The sequence below is a fragment of the Tamandua tetradactyla genome, chromosome 12 (genome assembly GCF_023851605.1).
Source record: "Tamandua tetradactyla isolate mTamTet1 chromosome 12, mTamTet1.pri, whole genome shotgun sequence".
NCBI classification, from domain to species: Eukaryota; Metazoa; Chordata; class Mammalia; order Pilosa; family Myrmecophagidae; genus Tamandua; species Tamandua tetradactyla.
In genome coordinates, this window is record NC_135338.1 from 22876570 (window position 1) to 22899269 (window position 22700).

At 36.8% G+C, this 22700-nt stretch overlaps 1 protein-coding gene across 7 annotated transcripts in view; it reads left to right on the forward strand.

The window, feature by feature from the left end:
• The window catches only part of FUT8 (fucosyltransferase 8), a 330921-nt gene that overhangs the window by 211623 nt on the left and 96598 nt on the right, over window positions 1–22700 (forward strand). For 6 of the 7 annotated variants that reach the window (XM_077122732.1, XM_077122728.1, XM_077122731.1 and 3 more), the window contains one exon: window positions 14472–14586. In XM_077122732.1, coding sequence (XP_076978847.1) covers window positions 14472–14586 — 115 coding nt within the window. Of the gene's footprint in view, window positions 1–13908; window positions 13933–14471; window positions 14587–22700 lie in introns of those variants that run through there. The other variant, XM_077122734.1, reaches the window with a different exon arrangement.

Genomic DNA, 22700 nt, shown 5'->3' on the forward strand with positions numbered 1-22700 from the left:
GGGGTGTAGTAGCAGGGTGCACTGTAGGGTACACAGAGGTAGAGTGTGATGGGAGTTGGATGGGGAGGCTGTGTGTATGCATGGGGTCTGGTGTGCAGGTAGGATGTAGGTAGGTGCCTGGGGCATGGGGGGCATGGGTATCAGAGTGTAGGGTAGGTGGCACAAACGTTGGGGCATGGGAAGTAGGGGCAGGGTGCGGGAGTGTCCTTGCACAACAATAGGAGTCCAGAGGGCCTTGGATCTATATGTGGGAGTGTATAAGGGCGAGCACAGGTCTCTGGGGTTGTGGGATGTGTATCGGGAGTGGTGGTGTTAGCCTGGATGTGCAGATGTGGAAGGGGTTGGGACAGGTGTGCATGTGTGTGCAGGGTGGGGCTGTGTAGCACAGATTCACCTGTGAACCCCTGCCTGGTGTGGGAGCAGGGCACTTATGCCAGGGGATTGGGCAAGTGTGTACGGTTGTAGAGTAGGGGTTGGGGTGCAGGGGTCAAGTCAGTTCAGAAATGTGTGGGTGCCCAGTAGCACACTGTGTGTGTGGGCTTGGGGGCTGGTCCCTTGGGTGCACATGCACAGAGCTCTGGGGCAGCTATCTGGGTTTGCTCCTGCTTGGGCTGGGGGCAGGTGTAGTCTGGATATGTAGGTAAGCACCTACAGCCTTTATGCACTGGCAGCTGACCGCAGGGGCAGGGAGGGGGAGGTGGGTTTTGCAAGGGTAGGCGAGATAGTGCTTGCGCAAGAGCAGTGGGTTTGGCTGGGGCAGGCTTGTGTGAACTTCGGTTTGTGGGTATGAGACAGGTACACTCTGGGATAGCTGGGTGGGGTGCTTGGAGCATGGCGGGGGCAGGTGATGAAGTTCAGGTACGTGGGGTGAATTCAACCTATCCTTTTGGACAGAATGTTTTTTTTATGATTGTTCTTCCTCCCAAGGAATTTTCAAGTGGTACTAAAACTTTCCATCTAATGTCCATGGACCGAGAGAGGCATTTGCATATGAAGTCACCCTTTTTCTGCTCATCACTTAGTCTCTTGCAGCTAGCACATTGTTTTAGTTTTTTAAAACTGCCTCAATGCAATATACCAGAAATGGAACAGCTTTTAAAAAGGGAACTTATGAAATTGAAAGTTTACACTTCTAAGGCCATAAAAAATGTCCAAACTAAGGCATCCAGGAAAAGAAACCTGGTCTCAGGAAAGGGCAATGACGTTCAGAGTTTCTCTGTCAGCTGGGAAGGCACATGGGGATGTCTGCTAGCTTTTTCTTGTAGATCCCTGTTTCAAAATGGCTTTCCTGGAGACATTTTCTTCTGCATCTTTGAAGGCCTCTGTCTGTGTGGGTTCTGAAGCTTTTTGCAAAATGGTTACCTCTTAGAGGATTCCAGTAAACCACCCACCTTGAATGGGCGAAGACACATCTCCATGGAACAATCAAAAGGTCCCACCCACAATTGAGTGTGTCACATCTTCATGAAACCAACTTAATCAAAAGGTACCCCCTGCAATACTAAATGAGATTTAGAGAACATGGCTTTTCTGGGGGTATACAGCAGTTTTAAACTGGCACACATGTGATTCTTCATCTTCTGCAACTGAACATTTCCCCTTAAAATAAAGGGCATATTGGAAGTAAAATCTCCATGCAGCAAAGGTACTCTCATCTAGTGGCCCTGATTCTTTTCTATCCCCTTCACATCTCCTTGAATGTGGTTTTCAAACTCAAGAATTATATTAAAAATAATCACTGAGGATTTCTTACATGCCAGACTCTGTGATAAATGCTCTCCATTCATTATATTAATTTAATCAGCACAGTAATCTTATGAGGTAAGTATTATTAGTCCTCATTTTACAAGTAAAGTTAAACTAACTTATAAAACTTACTTTTAAACTTACTTATAAACTTATTTATAAACTTACTTTTTTTAAAGTAAATTTTTTTTATTAATTAAAAAAAAGAAATTAACACAACATTTAGAAATCATTCCATTCTACATATGCAATCAGTAATTCTTAATATCATCACATAGATGTATGATCATCATTTCTTAGTACATTCGCATCGATTTAAGAAAAGAACTAGCAAAACAACAGAAAAAGATATAGAATGTTAATGTAGAGAAAATAATAATAATAATAAAAAATAAAAATATATACATATAAAAAAGGAAAAAAAAGACACAAACAAACAAAGAAACAAACAAAAAAAAACTATAGCTCAGATGCAGCTTCATTCAGTGTTTTAACATAATTACATTACAATTAGGTATTATTGTGCTGTCCATTTTTGAGTTTTTGTATCTAGTCCTGTTGCACAGTCTGTATCCCTTCAGCTCCAATTACCCATTATCTTACCCTGTTTCTAACTCCTGGTGGTCTCTGTAACCAATGACATATTCCAAGTTTATTCTCGAATGTTGGTTCACATCAGTGGGACCATACAGTATTTGCCCTTTAGTTTTTGGCTAGACTCACTCAGCATAATGTTCTCTAGGTCCATCCATGTTATTACATGCCTCATAAGTTTATCCTGTCTTAAAGCTGCATAATATTCCATCGTATGTATATAATACAGTTTGTTTAGCCACTCGTCTGTTGATGGACATTTTGGCTGTTTCCATCTCTTTGCAATTGTAAATGATGCTGCTATAAACATTGGTGTGCAAATGTCCGTTTGTGTCTTTGCCCTTCAGTCCTTTGAGTAGATACCTAGCAATGGTATTGCTGGGTCGTACGGCAATTCTATATTCAGTTTTTTGAGGAACCACCAAACTGCCTTCCACAGTGGTTGCACCATTTGACATTCCCACCAACAGTGGATAAGTGTGCCTCTTTCTCCGCATCCTCTCCAGCACTTGTCATTTTCTGTTTTGTTGATAATGGCCATTCTGGTGGGTGTGAGATGATATCTCATTGTGGTTTTGATTTGCATTTCTCTAATGGCCAGGGACATTGAGTATCTCTTCATGTGCCTTTTGGCCATTTGTATTTCCTCTTCTGAGAGGTGTCTGTTCAAGTCTTTTTCCCATTTTGTAATTGGGTTGGCTGTCCTTTTTGTTGTTGAGTTGAACAATCTCTTTATAAATTCTGGATACTAGACCTTTATCTGATATGTCGTTTCCAAATATTGTCTCCCATTGTGTAGGCTGTCTTTCTACTTTCTTGATGAAGTTCTTTGATGCACAAAAGTGTTTAATTTTGAGGAGCTCCCATTTATTTATTTCTTTCTTCAGTGCTCTTGCTTTAGGTTTAAGGTCCATAAAACCGCCTCCAATTGTAAGTAAGATTCATAAGATATCTCCCTACATTTTCCTCTAACTGTTTTATGGTCTTAGACCTAATGTTTAGATCTTTGATCCATTTTGAGTTAACTTTTGTATAGGGTGTGAGATACGGGTCCTCTTTCATTCTTTTGCATATGGATATCCAGTTCTCTAGGCACCATTTATTGAAGAGACTGTTCTGTCCCAAGTGAGTTGGCTTGATTGCCTTATCAAAGATCAAACGTCCATAGATGAGAGGGTCTATATCTGAGCACTCTATTTGATTCCATTGGTCAATATATCTATCTTTATGCCAATACCATGCTGTTTTGACCACTGTGGCTTCATAATATGCCTTAAAGTCCGGCAGCGTGAGACCTCCAGCTTCGTTTTTTTTCCTCAAGATACTTTTAATGATTCGGGGCACCCTGCCCTTCCAGATAAATTTGCTTATTGGTTTTTCTATTTCTGAAAAATAAGTTGTTGGGATTTTGATTGGTATTGCATTGAATCTGTAAATCAATTTAGGTAGGATTGACATCTTAACTATATTTAGTCTTCCAATGCATGAACACGGTATGCCCTTCCATCTATTTAGGTCTTCTGTGATTTCTTTTAACAGTTTTTTGTAGTTTTCTTTATATAGGTTTTTTGTCTCTTTAGTTAAATTTATTCCTAGGTATTTTATTCGTTTAGTTGCAATTGTAAATGGAATCCGTTTCTTGATTTCCCCCTCAGCTTGTTCATTGCTTGTGTATAGAAATGCTACAGATTTTTGAATGTTGGTCTTGTAACCTGCTACTTTGCTGTACTCATTTATTAGCTCTAGTAGTTTTGTTGTGGATTTTTCCGGGTTTTGACGTATAGTATCATATCATCTGCAAACAGTGATAGTTTTACTTCTTCCTTTCCAATTTTGATGCCTTGTATTTCTTTTTCTTGTCTAATTGCTCTGGCTAGAACCTCCAACACGATGTTGAATAATAGTGGTGATAATGGACATCCTTTTCTTGTTCCTGATCTTAGGGGGAAAGTTTTCAATTTTTCTCCATTGAGGATGACATTAGCTGTGGGTTTTTCATGTATTCCCTCTATCATTTTAAGGAAGTTCCCTTGTATTCCTATCTTTTGAAGTGTTTTCAACAGGAAAGGATGTTGAATCTTGCCAAATGCCTTCTCTGCATCAATTGAGATGATCATGTGATTTTTCTGCTTTGATTTGTTGATATGGTGTATTACATTAATTGATTTTCTTAGGTTGAGCCATCCTTGCATACCTGGGATGAATCCTACTTGGTCATGATGTATAATTGTTTTAATGTGTTGCTGGATTCGATTTACTAGAATTTTGTTGAGGATTTTTGCATCTATATTCATTAGAGAGATTGGTCTGTAGTTTTCTTTTTTTTGTAATATCTTTGCCTGGTTTTGGTATGAGGGTGATGTTGGCTTCATAGAATGAATTAGGTAGCTTTCCCTCCACTTCGATTTTTTTGAAGAGTTTGAGGAGAGTTGGTAGTAATTCTTTCTGGAATGTTTGGTAGAATTCACATGTGAAGCCTTCTGGTCCTGGACTTTTCTTTTTAGGAAGCTTTTGAATGACTGATTCAATTTCTTTACTTGTGATTGGTTTGTTGAGGTCATCTATTTCTTCTTGAGTCAAAGTTGGTTGTTCATGCCTTTCCAGGAACCTGTCCATTTCATCTAAATTGTTGTATTTATTAGCGTAAAGTTGTTCATAGTATCCTGTTATTACCTCCTTTATTTCTGTGAGGTCAGTGGTTATGTCTCCTCTTCCATTTCTGATCTTATTTATTTGCATCCTCTGTCTTCTTCTTTTTGTCAATCTTGCTAAGGGCCCATCAGTCTTATTGATTTTCTCATAGAATCAACTTCTGGTCTTATTGATTTTCTCTATTGTTTTCATGTTTTCAATTTCATTTATTTCTGCTCTAATCTTTGTTATTTCTTTCCTTTTCCTTGCTTTGGGATTAGTTTGCTGTTCTTTCTCTAGTTCTTCCAAGTAGACAGTTAATTCCCGAATTTTTGCCTTTTCTTCTTTTCTGATATAGGCATTTAGGGCAATAAATTTCCCTCTTAGCACTGCCTTTGCTGTGTCCCATAGGTTTTGATATGTTGTGTTTTTGTTTTCATTCGCCTCGAGATATTTACTAATTTCTCTTGCAATTTCTTCCTTGACCCACTGGTTGTTTAAGAGTGTGTTGTTGAGCCACCACGTATTTGTGAATTTTCTGGCACTTTGCCTATTATTGATTTCCAACTTCATTCCTTTATGATCCGAGAAAGTGTTTTGTATGATTTCAATCTTTTTAAATTTGTTAAGACTTGCTTTATGACCCAGCATATGGTCTGTCTTTGAGAATGATCCATGAGCACTTGAGAAAAAGGTGTATCCTGCTGTTGTGGGATGTAATGTCCTATAAATGTCTGTTAAGTCTAGCTCATTTATAGTAATATTCAAATTCTCTATTTCTTTATTGATCCTCTGTCTAGATGTTCTGTCCATTGATGAGAGTGGTGAATTGAATTCTCTAACTATTATGGTCGATGTGTCTATTTCCCCTTTCAGTGTTTGCAGTGTATCCCTCACGTATTTTGGGGCATTCTGGTTCAGTGCATAAATATTTATGATTGTTATGTCTTCTTGTTTAATAGTTCCTTTTTTTAGTAGATAGTGTCCTTCTTTGTCTCTTTTAACTGCTTTACATTTGAAGTCTAATTTGTTGGATATTAGTATAGCTACTCCTGCTCTTTTCTGGTTGTTATTCGCATGAAATATCTTTCCCCAACCTTTCACTTTCAACCTATGTTTATCTTTGGGTCTAAGATGTGTTTCCTGTAGACAGCATATAGAAGGATCCTGTTTTTTAATCCATTCTGCCAGTCTATGTCTTTTGATTGGGGAATTCAGTCCATTAACATTTAGAGTTATTACTGTTTGGATAATATTTTCCTCTACCATTTTGCCTTTTGTATTATATATATCATATCTGATTTTCCTTCTTTCTACACTCTTCTCCATACCTCTCTCTTCTGTCTTTTCGTATCTGACTCTAGTGCTCCCTTTAGTATTTCTTGCAGAGCTGGTCTCTTGGTCACCAATTCTCTCAGTGACTTTTTGTCTGAAAATGTTTTAATTTCTCCCCCATTTTTGAAGGACAATTTTTCTGGATATAGGAGTCTTGGTTGGCAGTTTTTCTCTTTTAGTAATTCAAATATATCATCCCACTGTCTTCTAGCTTCCATGGTTTCTGCTGAGAAATCTACACATACTCTTATTGGGTTTCCCTTGTATGTGATGGATTGTTTTTCTCTTGCTGCTTTCAAGATTCTCTCTTTCTCTTTGACCTCTGACATTCTAACTAGTAAGTGTCTTGGAGAACGCCTATTTGGATCTATTCTCTTTGGGGTGTGCTGCACTTCTTGGATCTGTAATTTTAGGTCTTTCATAAGAGTTGGGAAATTTTCAGTGATAATTTCTTCCTTTAGTTTCTCTCCTCCTTTTCCCTTCTCTTCTCCTTCTGGGACACCCACAACATGTATATTTGTGCGCTTCATATTGTCATTCAGTTCCCTCATCCCCTGTTCAAAGTTTTCCATTCTTTTCCCTATAGTTTCTGTTTCTTTTTGGAATTCAGGTGTTCCATCCTCCATTTCAGTAATTCTAGCTTCTGTCTCTTTAAATCTACTATTGTACGTATCCATTGTTTTTTCCATCTTTTCTACTTTGTCCTTCACTCCCATAAGTTCTGTGATTTGTTTTTTCAGATTTTCTATTTCTTCTCTTTGTTCAGCCCATGTCTTTTTCATGTCCTCCCCCAATTTATTGATTTGGTTTTTGAAGAGGTTTTCCATTTCTGTTCGTATATTCAGCATTAGTTGTCTCAGCTCCTGTATCTCATTTGAACTATTGGTTTGTTCCTTTGACTGGGCCATGTCTTCAATTTTCCAAGCGTGATCCGTTATTTTCTCCTGGCATCTGTGCATTTAATCACATTTTTCTGGGTGTGGGACCCAGCAGGTTGAAAGATTTTTCTGTGAAATCTCTGGCCTCTGTTTTTCTTATACTGCCCAGTAGGTGGTGCTCATGGCGCTCGTCTGTCTGTGTGTCCCACCAGTAAAAGATGCTGTGGCCCCTTTTAACTTTGGAAACTCTCTCTGTGGGGGAGGGTCGCCAGCCGAAGCGGCTTGGGGGAGTGCCGATCCGAATCTCCCAGCCGGCCCGCGAATCCGCGTGTGGGGGAGGTGGCGCCGGCCGCCGCGGCTTGGGGAAGTGCCGATCCAAATCTCCTAGTCGGCCCAGGAATCCACGCGTGGGGAGGGTCGCCGGCCTCCGTGGCTTGGGGGAGTGCCGGTCCAAATCTCCCAGATGGCCCGGGACGCCAAGCGTTGCGGGGGGGCGCCAGCCGCCGCGGCTTGGGGGAGTGCCTATCCAACGTTCCCAGCTGGACCGGGAAGCCATGTGTGTGGAAGGAACCCCGGTCGCCCGTCTCCGCGGCTTCGGTGACCTCTGATCCAATTATCCCAGCCGGTCCGGGTGGCCGCGCGTGGAGGGGTGCACCAGCTGCCGCGGCTTGAGGAGACCGCCTGTCCCATTCTCCCAGCCGGCCCGGGAAGGAGGGAGGTAGGGACTCCGGCTGCCAGCCGCCCCGGCCCAGGGAAGCACACGCCCCTCGGTGATCTCACCGCAGCGGATTCTCCCTACCGGTTCAGCCTTTCCAGAATGGGGTACGCTGTCTTTTTGGTCTCTGTTGTGGCTCCAGGAGCTGTTCTGTACCATTTCTATTTCTTTAGTAGCTGTTCTGGAGGAGGAACTAAGACCCGCCCATCTTACTAAGTCGCCATATGTTCCGGAAGTCTATAAACTTACTTTTACCTAGTGAAATTAGGTAAGCTTACCCTAGTAAATGGCATAACTTTTATTCATGACGTTTTTTTATTTTATCTTAATTGGCAAACATATAGCTTTCTGAGATTTATTTTTCTCTTCTACATGTAGGGATATAATTCCTATATCACAGCATTGTTGTCATAATTAAATGAGGGAAAATATATAAAACACTTTTCATATAGTACTTGACATATTGTAGATTCTAGTTGGCTGTAGTCAGACCTACATAAGGAATACCAGTAAATGGACATAAAAAATAGAAAACTCTTAGATCCTACAGGTCAGGCACAAATGAGGGAACATTGTCACAGTGATGAACAGGGAGCATTTTAAGGCCTGGAACCTGGACATAAGTCTAGTGGATGTGCTCACCAAATAGCATATGGTCATATGTCTTAAATGATAGTTTAAACTATTTTTGTTGTTGCCTTTCTGGACTCTTCCCTATCTTTGTGGACTATCAAAACATGGTATCCTAGACCATCCTCCCTGAGATGATGTCATCTTTTTATCCTTAACACATCTTAGGTCTGCTACAGGAGCAAACCAAGTAAAATCAGCCTTGGGTAAGACCAAATAATTTTCCTTGCCTGTAATCCAGATTTATCCATGGATTAGATTCTATGATATAGCCTCCCTTGGTCACATTTACCTTAATAAATGTTACTTCCTTCACTTTGGGATTTTCTTGCTTGAATTATACCTGCTCTGTGCCAGCTCTCAGGGTAGCTTTTCTCTTTGACATTTTGAATCAGGTATAAACAAAATCCCCTCCTTGTGATTTCTCTTGGCATAATAGAGACTAGAACATTTAAAAAGAATTTTGTGGCTGTTAATATAGAAAAACATGGAAATCAACAGAAAGAACAAAGAACATAATTATGGTCAGTTTTTGAAATACAGGCTTTGGAGACTTTTATACCTGGCTTGTGCTTAGAATCATAGATTCTGTTCTCTGTTACTCATTGTCTTTGGCTACTGTGCACTCTTCTCAAATGACTAGCAGTCTTTTGCTGGTACCTTGCCTGGGTTGTGTTTCCCAGACCTTGGCCTGGCTTCATATCAGGCCTTTAGATTCACCATCCACCTCCCAGATTTATTGATATCTCCATAGTTTTAAGGTTCTTTTGTTAGATCAGTTTCAGGGTAGAGTCACTGACAACTCAGGACTTCTGTAGAATGGTCTTGAGACACCATGTTTCCCAGTAATGGATCACAATGGAAACTTTCTAGTGTGATTATCCTCATGTCTTTGGCCAAAAAATGATAAATTTTGCAGGATGATAACTTCCAAACATTACTGAAGCAGCAAAGTACTAGTTTGAGTTTAAAGTTGTTTCCTGAAATTGTCTTCCTTACATAGTCTCCTATGAGGAAGCCAAGAGACAAGCTTAATTTTAGGTGACTGTTGGGATAGAGTGACATATTTATATTATGTGATGCATTATTATTAAAAAAAAAATCATAGACTTTTTAGGGTTCTACCTTCTAGTTATAACCTTGGTGGTATTCTACATATTATAGAGAAGCTGGGATAAATGTGAATAATTCTCAAGACTGAGTATTGGTACAAGTTGGTAAAAACATTTGCTTTCATGTTTTCTAAATTATTAAACAAAAACAAAGAGATCAGCTTTCATTCCCAATAATAAAGGAATGGATGATTTCTATCACATGAAAGCATAAACCATGCCAGTGTTTATATTTTGATAGTCTTCTTCCCCAAATTAGGCTTAATACAATTTTTGCCTGGCTGAGACTATTATGATTGTCAGTGAAATGCAGTGCTATTTGTTTGTGTGTGTGTGTCTGTATATGCGTATATATGTATTATATATTTTTTTAATTTAATATGAAGTCAATCAGAGCATGTTGAATTTCGTTTTTTCTTCACTAGGCATTTGCTGATAGACCAGTTATTTATTCCACTCTCCTATATCTCCAGAAACTTCTGCTATTTAAAGCTGAGGCTTGCAACAAAATTTTGTGATCACTCTTATTTGATGGATATGAAAAAAGGAATGTCTAAATCTGGATATAATGAAATTATATAATATAGAAAATTATCTCCTATATTCTGGAATAGCTAGAAGAAAAAATATGAGAGGATCAAATAGTAGCCCATGACAAACTCGGGGATCTGTCCTGTAACTGCTTGTTGAAGAGTGCTTTGAAAACTATTGCTTTTTTATTTCTTTGCTTTGTATGTATGTTATACTATACAATAAAAGAAAAATAAGTGTGATGAGAATGGGAAAAAATAGTTTAAACCTCTGTGAACTTTACATCACCATTATGCTTAAAACCTTCTTGTTTTCCATGATCAAGGCACAATTTCATATGGGTGGTGGCTTTTTCCCCTGTAACTATAGAAAGAATATTGTAGGCTATATAATAGTCTGCAGGGCCCTTTGTTTTGTAATCTGAAAAATACAAAACAAAACAAAAAACCTGTCCAAAAAAAGAAGTTGGCAAAAATTGAGCCTTCAAGTGTTACACTGCAGATGAATTTGTTATGAAGGTAGTAAGTTGTAAGTTTGCTTTTTCTAATGAAAATCTCTTCTGCTTTAAAATAAAATGTTTTGAATCTTAGGTGAGAATAATAAACATAAAAATAGATAAAATATCACATATTAGGCTCTTGCACTCTTTTAAAAAGGTGAAAAGAGAAATAGCCAAGCTCAAAGTACCTTGTACATGCATAGTGTTGACATACAAAACAAATATCTAAAATCCTTCGCATATGACTGTGTTATTCCAAAGTGATGCTGTTCTACCATTTTAATTTAGGCTGAATATTCCAAACTATGGCTATGGTTTTTAATTTTTATTTGTATATTATTAATAGTTTTTTCTTCATTCAAAAGGGTTATTAGATATTTTATCTGTTAATCATGTGTATAGTTTTAATGGTTTTCTATAATAATAAATAAGACTTTAATCTTTTCTGTGGGCTGCTCTTGCTTTGTTATAAATGGTTTGATATCTAATTAAGAATCAAGAACAAAAGAGAACTGAGGCATGTACTCCTAGGTAAATCACAGTGGTTAAGTGCTGGTTTCATCATCTGTTAAATGTGTCCTTCACACTAATTAATCTTCCTCTTCAGATAGTATGGTAAACTGGCTATTGGATCATTTCTCAGGCTGGCCTTGAGTTCCACATATTTGTCCACCACACCCAGTGCCTCCTTTCTCTTAGTTGTAGAATTATTAGTAGGTGCTTTTCAGATATGTGATAAAAAGCTCTGAAATATCCCTCTGAAACTCTACAGCATAAAAATAGCATCTATCTCATATATTGCAACTTTGTATGTATTATCACTAATCCTTTTAAAAAACGTATGGAAGGTATGATAACACTTATTTTAAGATGAAATATCTAAAATGTTTGAGAAAATTGAGAAGTGGTTCTGTCTGGCTCCCAAAGCTCTTTCTCCTCTGATTCAGAATTTGTGATTTGAATATTTACATTGAACAGAATGCACATTTTTGTACTTGGGAATCCCCTCCTTGATATTTGGTAGAATACAGTAGTTAGAAGTGTGGGCTTTAGAATTAGATTGCTTGGGTTTGAATTACTACTCTGCCATTTCTTAGCTCTGTGGCCTTGAGCAAATCATTTAACCTATCAGTGCCTTACACTCCTTATCTAATTTGTAAGGTGGTTGAGAAGATTAAATGAAATAATGTGGAATATCTAGACCAGGTGTCTGGCCCTTATTAAGAGCTTTCTACCTATTATTATTTTTTTTTTTTTTACATGGGCAGGCACCGGGAAGCGAACCCGGGTCCTCGGGTATGGCAGGCAAGCACTCTTACCTGCTGAGCCACCGTGGCCCGCCCTCTACCTATTAATTTTTAAAATTGCAGATCACTTTTCTCAAAGTACTTTCTGAACTCCTGGCTAATGCTTTGTGTTTTTAGAATATTGTTAAAGGTAGTTTTTAGAAGCGAATGTATATCTTTCATTTATACTTTTCTGACAAATAGAAATAATTTTCTACTTTATAATTTTTATGAGCAACTAATTCACACTTGTAAACCTGCCTCGATAGAGGAAGAGTTAATGCAAAGTGTAGAGAAAGATTGGAGCTGGGGCTCTAACTAGTTGGTGAATATTCTCCAAACCTCTCTCTGTCACCAATTTGGCTTTGTGAAAGGTAAAAATTATCATTTTGCCTTTACCTAAAACTCTTGAAAATTTTTCTTTGTTACTCTTTTGCTCACTTATCTATGAAAGACATTTATTGAGCATTTTCTGTGTGACTAGCACTGTTCCAAGTGCTGACACAAAAGCAGTTTAAAAACAGCAACAAACCTACTTTCATGGAGCTGAAATTCTAGTAGAAGGAGAGAGAGACAATAAGCAAAATAAAGAAATATATGATGTGTTTTAGAGGGTAATAATAGCTCAAAGAAAAATAAAGAAGGGAAGGAGAGGGAAAGCCCAAAGGATGGTAGGGGGACACAGAGAGTGTTGGATTATTACGTGGGGTGGTCCAGGAAAACCTCATGGAAAAAGTGACATTTGTGCAAAGATATGAAGGACATTTGAGTGAGCCATGTGGATATCTGGGAAATGAGCATTCCAGGGGAGGGAAGAACAAATGTAAAATCCCCCAAGTAGGAACATGCCTGACATGTTCAAGTTAGCAGTGAGACTTGCGTGGCTGAAGTAGAGAGAAAGCAAGTAGGACAATAGTAACAAATGAGATCAAAGAGGTGATGGGGGACCATATTGGGTGGGTCCTTATAGGTCAAAGTAAAAACTCTGACTTTGACTATGAGTGAGCTAAAAAGCCAATTCAATGTTAAGAACAGAGGAGTATCATGATTTCACTGATGTTTTTAACAGGATCTGGCTGCTATGTTGACAGCAGACTGTAGAGATACGCAAGTTTGGAAGCAGAGAGAGCTATTTGAGCTATCAGGAATATTACAATAATCCAATGAGAAGATGGAAATTCCTTTGGTAGCAGTGCTGATGGTGGTACATGTCAGAAATTGGCTATAAATTTGCTAACAGATTGGGTAAGGGGTGTTAGAAAAAGAGAGGAGTTTTGTTTTTCACTTAACCAGTAAATATAAGTCAGCATATATTTAATGTAAAATAAATGAAACCATCTGTACAAGCCCTAAAGTTTCTCTTCCTAGTTTATTGGGGATTTTACTTTACTCTGCAGGAAACTCAGCATGTTATCATGCAATTACTGATGCAACACAGAGGGATTGAGTGTCTTAGAAATCAGTTTATTAGATTAGACTATGGATCAACAAATTATATGGCACATTGGCCAAATCTGGCTTGCCCTATATTTTTAAAAATAAAGTTTTATTGAAATACAGCCACAACCATATTCTTTTCTGCTATAAAGGCAACAGAGACCCGGAAAGCCTAAAATATTTTTAAATATTTACTACCTGGCCCTTTGCAGAAATATTTTGCTGACTCTTGATTTAGATAGTTGCTTAAAGATTTGTTTCAAAATTTTCCTCTGATCACTTTCCAGCCACTCAGAGTATTAATAAAGAAAAAAATTGAGTAGTGGTATGAAGTGACAACTGAACAAACAAAGAGGCACTATACAAAACTGGCATCAACTTTTTTCCCTCTCTTATGTTAATCTACCTATCTCTATACTGTTTTGCTGGTATTTTGAAATAAGTGCAGCTGGCTTTTATTTCAGCTGGAAATTCCTTTGGTAGCAGTGCTGATGGTGGTACATGTCAGAAATTGGCTATAAATTTGCTAACAGATTGGGTAAGGGGTGTTAGAAATAAAACATGAATAAAACATGTTACTTTTTTTTTTTTTTTTTTTTTTTTTTAAAGGAAAGACAGAGAGAAGGAAGGAAGGATAGAAGGAAGGAAGAGAGGAAGAAAGGGAAACATCTTTTAAACATTTTCTTGTTTTATTGTATTTTGTTTCTCCGTTTTCGTTACATGGGCTGGGGCCGGGAATCGAACCGAGGTCCTCCGGCATAGCAGGCAAGCACTTTGCCCGCTGAGCCACCGCGGCCCGCCCAACATGTTACTTTTTAACATGTATGCTTTAGACAGCTGAAATAAAACATGTATGCTTTTTTTCAAGAGAAAAACATTACTGTAGGAAAAGGTCTTGGATGGTGGAAATCAATTATTAAATTTTGCAGCCTCAATGGAAAATAAAAGATGAGTACCAGCATCAGTGTAAGCATCAGTCACAAGAATTTGACTCTTTTCTCACAAAGTCTTCTTATAACTTTGTCTATTCCTATAATGCAGTGCAAAAAAGTTACATGTCCAATGTTTATTTTACAGGTCTATAATGACAGATCTATACTACCTCAGTCAAACAGATGGAGCAGGTGATTGGCGGGAAAAAGAAGCCAAAGATCTGACAGAGTTGGTGCAGCGGAGAATAACATATCTTCAGGTACGAAGGTTAGGTTAATAAAAATAAACAAGTGAAAAAGGAAGAGAAATCATCATAAAACCAAAAGTAAGAGTTACTGTTGGTTTTTTATTTTCCTAACCATTGTTTTTAAGAGTATTTACTCATTTCATGTATTGATTTGGAAAGATGATATGTTATGCTATGCACAGAATACAGAGATGGCTAAAACAGGGCCCTGCCTTAAAGAAGGCTATTTCTTATACACAGAAAGCTACAATACAAAATAGAGTACCACATTTTATATGAGAGATATAGATGAAGCACTTATTTGTAGTTTTGAGGAAGAAGATATCAAGGATGATTTTGTAGGGGAGGATTGCTTGAACTGAGCTGAATAGGTTAGTTAGATAGGATTTAGACACTTAAAGATGAGGAGAAGAGTGTTCTAGCTGGAGAATATAGGCAGATGCCCATGTCTAGGAAAGAGAAGTACAGCAATCCAAATGAGAAATGGCGTAGTTCACGTTGTCAGGAGTTTTAGGTTGTGTGAAAAGGAGAAATGGAAAATAAGCTGAAAAGATGGGTTTGGGAGCCAAATTGCCGAGTTCCTTGGTTGCGAAGTTAAGAAGTTTAAACCTTATGATGCATAAGGAGTTAAGTAGTCACTGAAAGATTGTATTTGTTGCATAAATATCATTATAACAACAAATAAATATAAATCAAAGGGAACCCCAAAATCTGAGACCTTTTACAGTTAATTCTTTTTGGTGTGTGTGTATTAACTTCTCAGTCTTTATAATATGCATATGCAGTCCACATATTTGTAAAAATGGAATTGACTTTTAGTTTTGAGTTGCAATTTGCAATACCAGTGAAGATTGCATAAGGGTAACCTCCAGGGTGGCCTCTTGACTCTATTTGAAAGCTCTTAGCCATTGAAGCTTTGTTTCATTTGTTTTTCCCCGTTTGTTCAGGAAGGTATTCTCAATTCCATGGTGCTGGGGGGCAACAGGGAGTCATGTCCCACATTGTCAGGGAGACTTACACCCCTAGAAGTCATGTTCCATGTAGGGGGAGCTAATCAAAAAAAATTCTTAATGTAATTTTATTGAGATAGAATCACATACCATATTCAACCAAAGTATACAATCAGTGGTTGACAGTATCACCACATAGTTGTACATTCATCACCATGATCATTTTTAGAACATTTGTATTACAACAGAAAAAGAAGAAAAAAAGAATGAAGAAAACCTCAAACATCCCATACCCGTTACCCCTCCTTACTGACCACTAGTACTGCACTCTACTCAATTTTAAGATTTGCAATAGAGGTAGGTTAACTAAGACAGTGTTCTATTGACAGATATTTATCACTGGAACAGAACAAAACATCAAGAAGTAGATCCATACAAACATGGGCAACTGACCTTTATTTTTTATTTTTATTTTTTATTTTTTTGTTATATAGCCATACAGTCATTATCAAAGATCAGGGCTACTGGATTATAGTTCAACAATGCAGATATTTCCTTTTGGCAATTCTAAAATACTAGACACTAAAAAAAAATATCTATATGATGAGTCAGTAGTCACAGTCATTTGTTAAATCCTAGTTTGTCAGTTATACCTCCTCCCTCTCATTTGATCATTCTCTCAGTCATCAGGAATTTCTGGGCAATGACCATTTTAACTTCTTCATGCTAGAAAGAGATGTTGACCTTCCCTTTAGAGGAATGAAACTGATTGATGTTCTTGGAGAGACTGGTAACTCTGGGTTTCAGGACTTATCTGGCCTAGGATCAATTTGGAGGCCTGAAGTTTCTGAAAAAATAAACTTACTAAGAAAAACTATTATAGAGACTCGGAGTCTAAGGCACTCTATCTGAAGAGTATTCTATATGAACAGTAATCAGAAAAACTGTTGGTTGGGGCATGGGATATGGTGGTAGTTTGAAATGCCTAGTTAAAGTTTGCATAAGAGTTACCTCCAGAATAACCTCTCGACTCTATTTGAAATTGCTTCGCCACTGAAACTTTATTTTGTGTCATATCTTTTCATCCTTTTGGTCAAGAAAGCATTCTCCATCTCACAATGCCAGGGTCAGGCTCCTCCCTGGTAGTCATGTCCCATGTTGCCAGGGACATGACTGGCACCCCTGGAAGTAATTTCCCACATTGGGAAAGTACTGAGTTTATTTGCAGACTTGGTTGAGAGAAGCCACATCTGAGCAATAAATGAAGCTTGCTGGGGGCGACTCTTAGGCATAATTACATGCAGGTCTGGCTTTGCCATTGCAGAAAAAAAAGTTTCATAAGGGCAAGCCTCAAGATCGAGGGCCTGGCTTATTAAATTTGGAGCCCCTAATGCCTGAGAGATTATCAGGAATTCCCTAGGTGGGGAAGTTTAATAGTTCTACATTTTCCCCCAGTCCCTTAAGTTGTCTTTGCAAATGCTTTTTTTATTTTCTGCTCAAAGAATTCTAAAACGTATCCAGGTATTACATTAATCTGTACAGAATAATAAGATCTCATTCACTGTTCTTGTTTCCATACAGTTAGTTTAAATAAACTAACCAGACAGGTTAAATTAGATAGTGTGTGCTACAGAAGATTTAAATTTTGACTTAATAAACACCTTTCTGTGGTCTCACATAGAGGTTGGAGCTTAAAATACAGACAGTATCATCCTTTACCCTGTATTCTAATTACCTTAGTCCTAACCAAGTCCATTTCATTTATATCTCTAATTAGAGTCTGATCTCTTTTTCAGCTTCTGTAATAGTTGCCGTATGGAGTAGTGCTGACTTTCAGAGCTGCCGAAAGTCACATAGATACCCAGTGTTTCAGGGAATTACCAGGGTATACACAAAGAACACAGCATCTCAGAATTTAAAAATAATAAAACTCAGGAATAGATGTGACTGCTATAAGAGCTGACAATCTAGGAACCTTTATAGTGAGTCTTATTTGAATATTCTGTGTCCTTAATTATTGATTATTCAGTCTCTGCCCACTTTCTATCCCCTGATAACCTATGCACTTGAATTCAATTCTCAGAGCTGAATAAATTTTTTTTTTTTTTTAACATCGAACCCGGGTCTTCTGGCATGGCAGGCGAGCATTCTTACCTGCTGAGCCACCGTGGCCCGCCCATAGCCGAACAAATTTTAATGTGTCATTTAAAAAATAATTTTCATAACCATCACAGGAACGACTTGGTTATAAGTTCTGGGCATCTTTTTCCTTACTGAAATAGAAGAATATAAAGGTCATATGGTTAGAGCAAAAATTAATGTGACATAACTAATTCTGAAAATAAGTCAAACTATCAAAGAAATACTTAGAAGAAAGATGTAAAAACTAAAAGTAAAACTTAGCTGAAGAGAATAAGTCAAAGGATCAGATCAATGGATCCAGGAAGAAAATACTATCACCTCAGAAAAAAGTAGAGGGTAAATATCACAGTTAATTATACTCTGTGAAAAATTTTAGATTGTCATATTGGTTTATGGTTTCATTACTTAGTTGGATTTATCCAGCTAACAATTTCTATTTCTTTTAACTGTTTAGCATTCTTGGTCAAAGCATATAAGTAAATACTTTTGGAACATACTTTTAATGAAATTGTTGCTTAATGTCTTCATTTCACAGATGGTGATAATGTGAACTTGAACTCTTCGTTGACCCTCATAAAAAAGTAGAAGCTGTCAACAATTTTTACTTGTGTTACCTTATTTAATTTGAAGGCAAGAACTTTGAAGAATCCTTGATCATGTCTATGCTCTCTTAATATAACACTGTATTTACAGGCTTTTAAAATTTTTCCACTCTGTACTCCAGAGCATAGAACAGTACTTCCATATTCATAAATGTTCCATAAATATTTTTGAATGAATGAGTAAAAACCATAGGCCCAAATGGGTTATGAGAAGGAATTTAAAGCAAAACAAAAATAAAACTAGATGTTTTACATGAATATCAAGGCTTATAATCACAAGAACTCTAAAATAGTCTCTTCATTGTTTGGCGATAATTTGTCTTTTTTTGGGGGGGGGTGTGCATGGTCCGGGAATTGAACCCCAGTCTCTTGCATGAAAGGTGGGCATTCTAACCACTGAACTACCTGTGCACCCATAATTTGTCTTTTATTTATTTCTTTTTCCCTTTTGCAGTTTTATTGAGCTAAAATTGACATATAAAAACTGCACTTATTTAGATGTATATATATATGTACGTGTAAATCCATCTTTTCTCTATTATTATTGGTCAAAAGATGTTTTTAAAAAAATTATTGTTATTTTTCATGCATAAAATTTACAACTTCACGTAAAGCCAGACTTCATGTTTGCAGTGTTTATGTGCCTTGCAAACACAGGGAAGTAAATTTTATTTCATGTGATTCTCATCAAAAAATAAAAAGTATGGTACATAGTGTTTCTGTTATATTTTTAACTGTATACATTAAATTTTTAAAAATATTAATGACAAACTAGAACTTTTGTTTTGGCTAGGCATCATTGAGAACTGATTCCTTCTCTTGTTTTATGATCTCCTACTTCCCGTGCAGGGTGCCATGGGACATGTATGTATCTCAGTGCAGCCTCTACTCTGCATTTATTTATCCCTGTGCCTCCTGCTGTTCATGCCTTTGTGTAATTCTCTCCCCTTGAATGTGAGTGTGACCTATGACTTGCTTCTATTCAGGAAGATGTAGCAAAAGTGATGGTATGTCATTTTCTGGATTATGATATATTATATAAGGATTCCATCTTGTTAGCAGACACATTGTAGAGATTCTCCTTGCTGACATGATGAAATAAGCAGCTGTGTTGGGAAAACTCACATAAGTATTCAGGGAACTGAACGTATGGTAAGGAACTGAGGGCAACCTCTAGCAGTTGAGGGCAACTGCCAGCAGCTGAGGGCAACCTCCAGTCGATAACCACATGAGGGCCCAGGTTCTAGGTGCCACAACTAAAAGGAAATGAATTCTGCCAACATGAATGAGCTTGAATTTGATTCTTCCCCAGTCAAACCCCCAGATGTGTGCTGTTTTAGGCTCCTAATAATGTGGCTAAGTTTTTTACCCAAATTACTATGCTAGTCTTTTACATAGCAATAGAAAATGAATACATCTACCAAACATTTTAAAAAATAAGCAACACCAATTCTATACAATCTCATCCAAATGATAAAAGAGAAGGGAACAATTACGACTCATTTTATGAGGCCAATATTAACCCAATAGCATAACCAGACAAAGATAGTGCAATAAAATAGAACTATAAAATAACTTCATGAATATAGTCTCAGAAATTTTCAAGAGTAGATTGGCCAATTAATTTCAGAAACATATTTATAAAACAATAGTAATATTCCATGACCAAGTGCGATTTATTCCGAGAATGCCAGGCTGGTTAACTATTAAAAAATCAAAGTAATCCACCAAATTAATAGTATACAGAAGTAAAACTACATGATCATTTCATTGCAGGAAAAGCATTTGACAAAACCCAATATTCATTCATGTTAAGACTCTCAGCAAACTAGGAATAGAAGAAGCATATCTCTATCTGATAAAACCCATCTAAAAACAATGTAGTGGTAACTTCTTACTTAATGCTTAAAGACCAGATGCTTTCTCCCCAAATTGTGGAATGAGGTAATGATATTTATTCTCATCACTCTTATTTAACATAGTGATGGAATTCTATTCAATGCAATAAGGCAAGAAAAAGAGATAAATCGTATGCATACTGGAAAGAAAGAATATTGTCCCTATCTGCAGGTGCATTGATTGACTACATGGAAAACTCCCAAGTAATCTACAAAAAAAAACTAGCAAAACTTCCTAAAACTAAGTGAGTGTAGCAGAATGACAAGATACATGATCAGAACATGATAATTTATCATATTCCCACATCCTAGCAGTGACCAATTGAGAAAGGAAATCTTGAAACAATACCATTTACAATTGCTCCCCCTAAATGGAAATGACATACTTAAGTATATGTGCTTATAAAATGCTGAAGAAAGAAATTAAAGAGGACTTAAGTGCAGGAATGAATATACTGTGTTCATGGATTAGAAGATTAGACATAGACAAGTTGTGAGTTTTTCACAAATTGATTAATAGGTTTAACAGAGTTCCTACCAAAATCCCAGTGGTTTTTTTTTTATATTTGTTTATTGTGAAAATAACATATATACAAAAAAAAGATAAATTTCGAAGAATTTTTAACAAGCAATTTTAGAACAAATTTCAAAGTATGCCATAGGTTAAAAGTTCCACTGTTTCAGTTGTTTTCATCATATGTGACCTTGTGACCTTTTGTCTTTTTCTTTTTTACTATACACATTGTTTCAAGGTTTATCCAAGTCATAACATGTATCAGTACTTCATTCGTTTTTAAGGCTGAATAATATACCATTGTGTATTTATACCACAATTCTTTTTTTCCATTTATCTGTTGATGGAAATTTGGGCTGTTTCCACTTTTTTGGCTATTGTGAACAGTGCTGCTATGAACATGCATGTGCATGTATTTGAGTATCAGTTTTCTATTTTTTTTTGAGTATAGAAGAATTCCCAGTTGATTTTTTACAAGGATGTAAAAGCACTTGCGCAGAAGAAGAATAGTCTTTTCAATAAATGGTGATGAAATAATTGGAACAATAATACCATAGGCCAAAAATGTACATGACCTAAACCTCACACCTTATGCAAAAATGAAGTTAAAATAAATCATAAATCTAAGTATGATACATAAAAGTATAGAACCTTCAGAAGAAAATATTGGGATAAATCTTTATGACCCAGATGGAAAATTCTTAAATATGACACCAAAAGAATGATCCATAAAAGAAAAAAAAAAAAGAATTTAACTTTATTAAAATTAAAAACTTTTGCTCTACAAATGACCTTGTTAGGAGGATGACAGACAAGCCATAGACTGGGAGAAAAATTTTGCAACTCTCGTATCTGACAAAGATTTTATATTCAGTATCTATAAAGAATGCTGTAATCTCAACCATAAGAAACAATGCAGTTAGAAAGTGGTAAAAGTCTTGAATAGACAGCTTACCTAAGAGGGTGGATGGATGGCAAATAAGCACATGAAAAGATGTTTATATCATTTAGCTGTTAGGAAAATGCAGCTTAAAGTGTAATGAAATGCAAGTATACACCTATCAGAATGGCTAAAATTAAAATTTTCAAGAATGTGGAGCAACTGACTCTCTTATACATAGTTGTGGGAATGTAAAGTGGTACAGCCACTCTGGAAAACAGTTTGGCAGTTTCTTATAAATTTAAAAACACACTTACCATATGAGCAAGTGGTTATTTTCCTCTATATTAATCCTAGAGAAATGAAAACTTATATCCTTATAAAAACCTGTGCAGTCGTGTGCATAGTAATTTTTGTAATAACCCAAAACTGAAAACAGTCCAAATGTCCTTCATGGATAAATAGATAAACAGACTATAGCATATCCACACTGTAGACTACTACTCATCAGTAAAATGGAGTCAACTATTAATATATACAAAAAATGGATGGCTCTCCAGACTGTTATGCTGAGTGATAAAGAGCCAATCTCAAAAGGTTAAATATTGTCTGATTCCATTTCTATAAGACTCAAAATATCAGAATTTGTGTGATCAGTGGTTGCCTAAGGATCAGGTTTGAGAAAGAGTATGACTGAGAAGGGGGTAGCATAGAGTTTCTTTGTGCTGATGGAACAGTTTTGTAACCTGTTTGTGGAGATTGTTACATTTGTCTATAAATGTTATAAAATTTGATAAGTACTGTACACAAAAAAGGGTGCATGTAAAAACTGGTAAAATTTGAATAAGGTTGATAGTTTATTTAATAGTATTGTGCAATATCAACTTCATAAATTTGGTAATGTGCTGGGGGCTATGTCAGATTGGGAAAAGATATATGGAAATTACATGGCAATTCTCAATACGCTTGTAACTTATTGTGAGTCTTAAATCATTTCTAAATAAAAAGTAAAAAAAACTGTTAAAGATTTCAATCAAGAAAATATAATAAATTGGTTGAGCACTGTTAAACTGAGGTTAGTTTGAAAAAAGTGGTATTAAGAGGGTTTCATGTGCTTTTTTTTTGATTAAAAATAGTAAC